Source organism: Chrysochloris asiatica, unplaced genomic scaffold (genome assembly GCF_000296735.1).
Source record: "Chrysochloris asiatica unplaced genomic scaffold, ChrAsi1.0 scaffold00041, whole genome shotgun sequence".
Classification (NCBI taxonomy): domain Eukaryota; kingdom Metazoa; phylum Chordata; class Mammalia; order Afrosoricida; family Chrysochloridae; genus Chrysochloris; species Chrysochloris asiatica.
The window spans coordinates 16,362,951-16,372,169 of record NW_006408559.1 but is presented as its reverse complement, the minus strand read 5'-3'; the positions used below and the strand labels follow the sequence as shown (position 1 = coordinate 16,372,169).

The 9,219-nt window shown below is 46.7% G+C and overlaps 1 protein-coding gene across 1 annotated transcript in view; it reads right to left on the bottom strand.

The window, feature by feature from the left end:
* The window catches only part of LOC102818989 (taste receptor type 2 member 60-like), a 31,949-nt gene extending 26,250 nt beyond the window's left edge, over window positions 1-5,699 (bottom strand). Inside the window, exon 1 of the mRNA XM_006861280.1 lies at window positions 4,788-5,699. Coding sequence (XP_006861342.1) covers window positions 4,788-5,699 — 912 coding nt within the window. The remainder of the gene's footprint in view (window positions 1-4,787) is intronic.
* Between the last annotated feature and the right edge of the window lie 3,520 nt (window positions 5,700-9,219).

Genomic DNA, 9,219 nt, shown 5'->3' with positions numbered 1-9,219 from the left:
CACGACAGCTGGGGTCCAGGAGCAGCAGACTCTCGGTGCCGTGCGGCACACTGTCTGCGGGCTTCCAGGAGCGTGTGCAAGTACAGGCAGCCGTGCATTCAGGACATTTAAAGTCTACTGGGGTAGTTATGAATCGGGCTACGACCTCACGGTCAGCAGTTCGAAACTACCAGCTGTTCCATGGGAGAAAGATGAGGCCTTCTGCTCCCTTAAAGATTTACAGCCTCGGAAACTCTGTACAGGGTCACTATGAGCCGGAACTGACTCCATGGCACATTACAACAACAACAACAGGGGTGGATAAAGGAACTCTGGTAGCGTAGTGGTTACGAATCGGGCTGCTAATCTCAAGGTCAGCAGTTTGAATCTACCAGCTGCTCCGTGGGACAAACATGAGACTTTCTGCTCCCATAAAGATTTACAGCCTTGGAAACCTTGTACAGGGTCGCTATGAGTCAGGACCAACTCAACAGAACTTAACAACAACAACAAGGGGCAGATAGGGAGTCCTGGTGTGGCACTGTGGGATAAAGCAGTGGACCGCAAGATCAGTTTGAACCATGAGGTCAGTGGTTCAAGCTCATCAGTCGCTCCTTGGAAGACCTATACAGGGTCACTGTGAGTCAGAACCAACTTGACAGTATTTAACAACAACAGGGGCAGATAAGACAAAGATGCAAATTGCACGAAAAGTCAGAATTTCCGTCACCTCATTTATAAACCCTCGAAGGTGGGAGAACGCTAGTGGCTTAAGGGTCACCCAGTACAGCTGCAATGGGACAGTGACATTGGAATTGCCCTTTAACAGCTAAAGGGGGACAAAATGATAACGTTTTGATGAGTCAACATGGCAGTAAAGGAGCACATTACAGCCTGCTGGTGAGAAAGTCCCAGGTCCATCCAGAAAACAATGATATGCCAGATTCCACTGCCAAGTCTACCTCTACCAGAATGGAAACTCTAAACGTTAGAATTGTCTGTGCATTGGGGAGATCCTAGGAGGCCAAGCTGAGGGACCTTGTGAGCTGTGACTGCTTCAGACGAAGTGCTAGGACCGCGGGTGGCAGGGGCAGTTGCACCTTTAGGAGATTCCTAGGGGCCATGATGGTTTGGACCAGGGAGGGAGTGATGGAGCAGCTGGTGAAGAGGAATTTAAGCAGTCCCGGTGAGAAATGAGAAGGGGTTGTAGGGGTATGCCCCAGGGTACAAAAAGAGATAAACGTTCTTCCAGATCACCACCCACTGCAGGCAGAAGCGTGAGTCCCCCAAGCTGACCAGCAATGTATCGCAGGGTGATAGCTTCTTCCGCACCAGCTACTCAATGCCCAGGGCTGCGGTGATGGCACCATTGCCTGCCACCGCCACCAGGCACAAAAGGAACAAAAAGCCAGCCAGGATAGTGGTCCTCCTGTCCATCCCCAAGGGAGTTGGGAGCGTGTCATCTCCATCCATTTCTCTGGGGGGCAAGACGGTCCCCAGACAGTGAGGTGATTCTTGATGAGCTTGTCTGAAAGACCCTGGTACCTACCAGAAGGTCTTTGTGTGTGTGTGTGTGTGTGTGTGTGTGTGTGTGTCCTCTCCAGCTGTCCTATTGCAGAGGTGGAGCCAGAGTCCAGGACCCACACTTTCTGGACAAGGGGAGCTTCTTCATCTCACAAGCAATGCAAATGTTATCCAGGCTCAGTTTCCAGTGGCCCCCAGTGGCCCCCCGCTGCCGTGAATTTGCCTGCCCTTCTTCTGCCTTCTCTTGCCAGTGTCAACATTGCTGTAGGTGAACTGCTTTATAGAGTTTTCCTGTGTGAACATTTGATTACGTTTTAGGTGAAGGTTTACACCACAGAGGAGTTTCCCAGTCAACACTTTATGCAGAGCTGTTCTGTGAGGTTGTTTGCACTCCCAGCAGTGTGTGAGCATAGTCACCATTTCTACCCCACCCTCCCCGTTTCTATTCCTCCAGGACCCTGACTTCCTGTCCTTCTAACCTTTGGTTTTAGACAAATGTTGCCCATTTGGTCCATATAGTTCATTGTTCTAGGGAGCACGTCCTTCAAGGGTATTGTTATCAACTTTACAGGGCACACTATTATTGTTGATTCGATTACAAAACTTCAACTTCTGTCGTCTTAGATCCACTCTCTTCTCTTTCTCTCTCTGAATCTCTTTGTCTCTGTATCTTTCTGTCTCTGTCTCTGTGTGTGTCTCTGTCTCTCTATATGTCTCTGTATGTCTCTCTGCCTCTATTTATCTCTGTCTTTCCCTCTGTCTCTGTCTCTTGGTCTCTCTGTGTGTCTCTCTCTATGTCTATCTCTTTGTCTCTGTCTCTCTCTTTCACTCTCAGCTGTCCCTTCACTTGTTCACTCTGATGAAGTGGCAGGCTCTAAGGAGAGGTTCATGTGACAAGGAACTGAAGCAGGGACCCAGCCTTTGAGGAACTGAGGCCTCAGAGCTGTGATCCATGAGGAACGAAACCCGGCCAACAACCACATGCGTGAAGAAGGAAGCAGACACTTCCCCGTTCACGCTTGAAATGAGGGAATCCTGGGAGAAGTCCAGAGCCAGCTGGCCCAGCCAAGAGAGCACATCTGGACCCCTAACCCACAGGGACCGTGAGCTGATAAATGGTGTTGTTTAAAGGAACTAAATTTGGGGGGATTTGCTACACCATATGGATAGCGAATGCATGCACAACAAGGGGCTTTTGCATTATGGGATGGGACTCTTTTATAAAGAGAGGGCATTTTTTGCTGGCTTTTTCTTAGGTCTACCCACACTGGGCCCTCTTCCTCTTCCCATACTCTATCTTAACACTTTCTGTCTCGCCTCCTCCTGGCTTCACCTGCTTTTGTTTTCCTGTAATGTGACATGTTCGCCTTCTCTATCTCTTTACAAAACCAGAAAAACAGACCCTTGACATTGAGTTGAGTCAGATTTAGGCGAGCCTATGCACTTCAGAGTAGAACTGCTTCGTAGGGTTCTGGACTAGAATCTTGGTGGAACCAGACTATTACATTTTTTCTCCCCAAGAGTGACTAGTAGGTTCAAGCTACCCACCTCTCAGTTGTCACTTCAACACCTTAACCATTACAGCAATAGGGCTCCTTCTGAGATGGGACAGTCTAAGCAAACCTAAGCTCCCCAGGTACAAGAAGAACCCACTCAATGACAATAGTCCTGACCTTGTATTATAAGGGCCAGCTGTGAACTACAGGGGACAGGATAAGAAGTTTGAAGGCTGGGATGTCGGGGTGACCCAGAGCACTGGGAACCAAACACCCTCCACCAAACAAGAACCAGCAGTAGGCTTCAATGTCAACGTGATAGAAAAGGGGACAGCTGTACTCGTGGACTTTACTTACCCTAGGACAGACAAACAGACGAGGGCCTTGTAGACAACATGGAAACTGTCAGCTCCATCATTCAGAGGCCCTAAGTCTCAGTGGACACACATGGCCCATGTATAAACTCAGGACACCATGGTCTGTGAAGAAAGCCCAGACCAGAAGCTCCTGCAGCAGGAACTCTCATGGAGAGAACTGTGGGCACAGCCACAACACAGCTAAGGGAAGACAGGGGAAAAGTGGCCACAAGATGAAGTCAGAGGCAAAACGGAGGTTCCAGAAACCGTCTCCAGTCTGATTCACATTGTGTATCACAGTTCTTGTGCTTAGTTCGCGGGACAGTGTAAACATCAAGAGGTCAGTCACAGGGAAAGCAGATGTTTTCTGATGCTCTGACCACACCAGGTCCCACGTCACTTCCACAATGACATCAACTGAACTCTTGCTGAGTGTCTTCCAGTGCCTTGAGGTCACATTGCAAGACCTTAGGTCTCACCTCGAAATCACTGAAGGCATTTGTCTGATTTTTTTCAATCTGTATGCTGACTGAACAATCTGAGGAGCTGCTTGGACTACATGAAGAAGAAGACTGTCTGAACACGGCATCAGGATTGGAGGAAGACTCATTGACAACCTGTGATATGTAAATCACACAACTTGGTTTTCTGAAAGCAAAGAGGACTCGAAGCATTTACCAAGAAGATACAATATGGATTGCACCTCAACATGAAGGAAACAAGTCCTCACAACTGAACCAAGAAACAACATTATGATGAACAGAGAAAAGATTGGATTCATCAAGGATTTCATTTTACTTGGATATACAATCAACAATATACAAGCAACAGTCAAAAAACCATATAATGTATCGCATTGAGCAAATCTGTTGCAAAAGACCTCTTTAGAGTCAAAAGCAAAGATTTCACCTTGAGAACTAAAATGCACTGACCCAAGTCATGATATTTTCAATTGTCTTATATACATGCAAAGATTAGAGAATGAGTAAGGAAGACTGTAGAATCGATGCATTTGAGTTATGGGATTGGTGATAGATATGGCGAATACTATGGGCTTCCAAAAGAATGCAAATCTGTTTTAAAAGAAGTAGATCCAGAATGTTCCTTAGAAGCGAGGATGGCAAGACTTCATCTAACATGCTTTGAACATGTTACCAGCAGAGAGCAGTCCCTGTGTGGAGAAGGACATCATGCTTGCTAAAGTAGAAAGTTAATGAAAAAGAAGAAGACGTGAATGAAATGGAGTGTGAAGATAGGGCAAGACAGGAAACTGTTTCATCCTATAGCTAAAGTCTGGACCAACTCAACGGCTTCTAATACCAACAACGTATTCTTCTAATTATGCATTGTCAAGGAGAGGAAGCAGAGAGTGAGAAGCAAATTCCCTTGTGCCCCTGACTCAGCATCTCTCTGAGATTTATCACTCCAATACCCAAGACATGGGGCAGCACCGTGTCTGCAGCGCGGCTCTGAGCTTAGGGTTACTCAAGAACTGAATGATGGGGTGCACCGCCATGCACAGATAGATCACCACCTGCCACATCCAGTACTGGAGTTCCTGAGTTGGAAAGACACCTGCAGAGTTGAGTATCAGTGACAGGAAATTGGAGATGAAGAGGATGGCAAAGGAGACGAGGGCCAGGAGAGCCTTGATATGGGCCTGGGCACTGGTATCCCGGAACCCTGAGACAAGCAGAAGGGCCTTCTTGGCATGCCTACCAAGCGACGTGATGAGTAGAACCATGCCAAGGACAAAGAGAGCCGTGGGCACAGTCCAGATAACCACTTTCAGTGGGAAGAAGAAAAACTTCTCATAGAACCGCCTCAGACCATTCCCAGTGACGTTCTGTGTGTGCAGGTCTCTCCATAAGTAGTTCTGATACAAGTGCTGGTTGCCAATAAAGAAGAGGATGGTACACAGGCTAGAGAGCCCCAGGGAGCTGAGAAGCATCCACGGCACCCACCTGGACACCTTCTGCTTGAGCCAGAGGAACGCTGGGTGTGTGAAGGTGGCAATCTTCACGCAGTAGAAGACACTGAGCCAAGTGGAGAACCACAGGGTGACGGCATTCAAGAAGTCCCACTGGAAGGAGATGAACTGCATCATGGGGTTGTAGGGGTATGCCTCAGGGTACAAAAAGAGATAAACATTCTTCCAGATCACTACCCACTGCAGGCAGAAGCGTGAGTCCCCCAAGCTGACCAGCAATGTATCGTGGGGTGATAGCTTCTTCCGCACCAGCCACTCAATGCCCAGGGCTGCGGTGATGGCACCATTGCCTGCCACCGCCACCAGGCACAAAAGGAACAAAAAGCCAGCCAGGATAGTGGTCCTCCTGTCCATCCCCAAGGGGGTTGGGAGCGTGTCATCTCCATCCATTTCTCTGAGGGGGGCAAGATGGTCCCCAGACAGTGAGGTGATTCTTGCTGAACTTGTCTGAAAGACCCTGGTACCTACCAGAAGGTCATTGTGTGTGTGTGTGTGTGTCCCTCTCCAGCTGTCCTATTGCAGAGGCGGAGCCAGAGTCCAGGACCCACACTTTCTGGACAAGGGGAGCTTCTTCATCTCATAAGCAATGCAAATGTTATCCAGGCTCAGTTTCCAGTGGCCCCCAGTGGCCCCTCGCTGCCGTGAATTTGCCTGCCCTTTTTCTGCCTTCCCTTGCCAGTGTCAACATTGCTGTAGGTGATATGTTAGGTCCTGGCACCAGCGTCCCCTGCTCGGCAGGCTGTGCTTCTCTAAGCTGGCACCTAAGACCCAGGTGCACACCTGGGAGGTCTATAGGCAGGTCTGCTGCAGAGAGTCGGTGCCAGGTCCACATGGACTCCCCTGCCCCTCGCTGTGTCCCAGTGTTCTCCACTGGGGGGCTTGGTTCTCATAGCACCCCATGGGGTAGGTGCTGGGAGAACCCCTTTGATAGATGAGAAAGCTGAGGTAACTCCTCTAGGTTAGTTCAAATCCTAATAGTTGTGGTGAGCACCACCCTAAAACAGAACATTATTCTGAGTATGGCGAGCTGCTGTTGACTCCTCGTGACTCTGTGTGTAATACAACAGAACTGCTTCAGAGCCTTAGTTTTTTAACATCTTACGGCACTTAGTGGTTATGAGTTGGGCTGCCAACCTCAAGGTCAGCAGTTCGAAACTACCAGTGGTTCCACGGGAGAAAGATGAAGCATTCAGCTCCCGTAAAGATTTACAGCCTCGGAAACCCTGTGCAGGATCACTATGAGTCGGAACTGACTCCACGGTACTTAACAACAATAACAACATGGTACTTTTCGTGAAAGTTACGTACAAGATGAATTTCTCATTCGGCAATTAAGACACAAGCTCTTCCTGGACAATGAATGCTATCCTTGAAGTTGTCGGCAGTGTGTCCATTTCTACGCCACCTTCTTCATTTCCATCCCGCCGGTATCCCTGACCCTCTACTGCCTTCTCATCTGTGTTTCTAGGCAAACGTTACCTGTTTGATTTGGTATCGTTTATTGTTCTAAAGAGAACATTCCACACACGTGTGATAGCTTAGTTTACAGGCCACTCTAGTATTTACAAGATGGCTACTGGGAGTGACTTGCATCCCAGCTTAAAAAGGTAATAGGATACTAGCCTCAGGGTCAGTCCAGAAAGTCTGATTTTTTTTTTATGAGTTTTGTTCTACATTTTTCTCCCAATCTAACCAGGACCTTCTATTGCATCCTGGGGGAAAGCACTCGGTAGGGATAGCTGACAACATCCCATCTTCTGGTCTTAGGTCAGAGGAGGTTGTGGTTCACGTGGGCCATTAGTCCTATACACTAGTTACTTCCTTGAGTCTTTGCTTACCTTTGTTCTTCTTTGTGCCAGATAGGAAGAGACCAATCATTGTATTTTTGATGGCCTCCTGCAAGCTTTTAACTAGGGTTTTCTTGACAGTAATATATATAAAAGCAGATCATCAGATCTTTCTTCAAGGCACTGCTGGGTGGCTTTGAACAGCCAATGTTTCAGTTAGTAGCTGAGTGCAAACCATTTTCTCTATTCAGAGATCTAAAGTAGAACAGAGAAACAAACATTCTCTTTTATAATCGTTTATAAATGTTGTTGTTGGTTGCCATTGAGTTCACTTCAAGCCATGGAGGCCTCACGTCTAACAAAATACAATGTAGTCTGGTCCTTATGATCATCGCTGTGACTGAGCCCAATTTTATAAATAGCGACTTTAAAGTAGCGTTTTACACAGAGTACCCCCGGCCAGGATGCCCATAAAGCAAATAAAATATGGCAGAAAAAACCCTGGGTTAAGAGTCTACTCAGATTTCAGTCCAAGCGCTGCCTTTCAATGTGTGTGTGCCCCTCTCTGCTTCCATTTCTCCATCTGTAGGATGTGAAAGGTATCATCTTCTCTATTGCACAGAATTGTCTTAGAATTTGTTTTGAAAGAGAACACCAGAAGCAATTTTACAGAAGTCAGAAGTGAATCTCCGGATTGCAGATTGAGCCCCACCTAAGCCACAATTTCAGAGAAGCAAGACCAAGAGCTAACCGGCATTCACAACAAATCTTATACCCACATCTTTATTATCCTTAGCTAGAATCAAAAGAGTAAATTTAGAATCTTTTCACAATCACTAACTGTAGAACTTCGGGCTAGTCATTTAACCTCTCTGAACTTCCTCTTTTCTCACTTATAAAACAGGAAAAAAATAGTACCCATCTCTGCTATTGTGAGGATTAAATGTGATCATCTACTGGCAATGAACTTTGAAAACTATAAATCTTCACACATGTTCAGGAAATAATTGCTGTAATAGTGACTACTGTTATTACAATGACTATTGTAAATTACAATGACTATTGTAAATTACAATGACTATTGTAAATCACAATAACTATTGTAAATCACAATGACTATTGTAAATTACAATGACTATTGTTATTACAAAGGGAGCTCTGGTAGCTTAGTGGTTACAAATCGGGCTGCGACCCTCACGGTCAGCAGTTCAAAACTACCAGCTGTTCTGCAGGAGGAAGATGAGGCTTTCTGTTTCCGTAAAGATTTACAGCCTTGGAAACCCTGTACAGGGTCTCTATGAGTTGGAACCGACCATGGCACATAACCACAACAACAACTGTTGGACTATCTTCTTTAACCCAGAAGAACGGAGCAAGCAAAGATCACATCTTCCATAAGAATGAAATTCAAAGCACCAAAATGCTCAGAACTGTACTCTCAGGTGAGTGTGAGGTTTAAGAAAGTTCTAGGTCAAGTATGGCAATAAGGAAGACTCAAGACCAGATCGCATGAGAGAGGAGGCATGCTTTCCACCTGACCATCACTCTAATCCACAAGGTCCACACAGAGGATCTCACAAAGGGAGAATAGAATGTAGAACCAGCAGCCAACCTGGGGCATAGCTCCAAGTAGCATTGCCCCTCTAATGCAGAGTCTTCAGTACTATGTTCCTAGGGGGAGAAGGTGAACTGAGGTAGCTCATTCACTCTCATTCAATCTGCAAAGATGCAGATTCTACTTATGAAAAATCATCCACTGAGAACCCTGTGGGCACAGTTCTACTCTGACACACACAGGGGCACTATGAGTGGAAACTACTTATGAAAAATCATGCACTGAGAACCCTGTGGAGCACAGTTCTACTCTGACACACATGGGACCACCATGAATGGAATCTATTTATGAAAAATCATCCACTGAGAACCCTGTGGAACACAGTTCTACTCTGACACACACGGGAGCGCCATGAGTGGGATCTACTTATGAAAACTCATCCACTGACAACCCTGTGGAGCACAGTTCTACTCTGACACACACGGGGGCGCCATGAGTGGGATCTACTTATGAAAAAGCATCCACCGAGAAC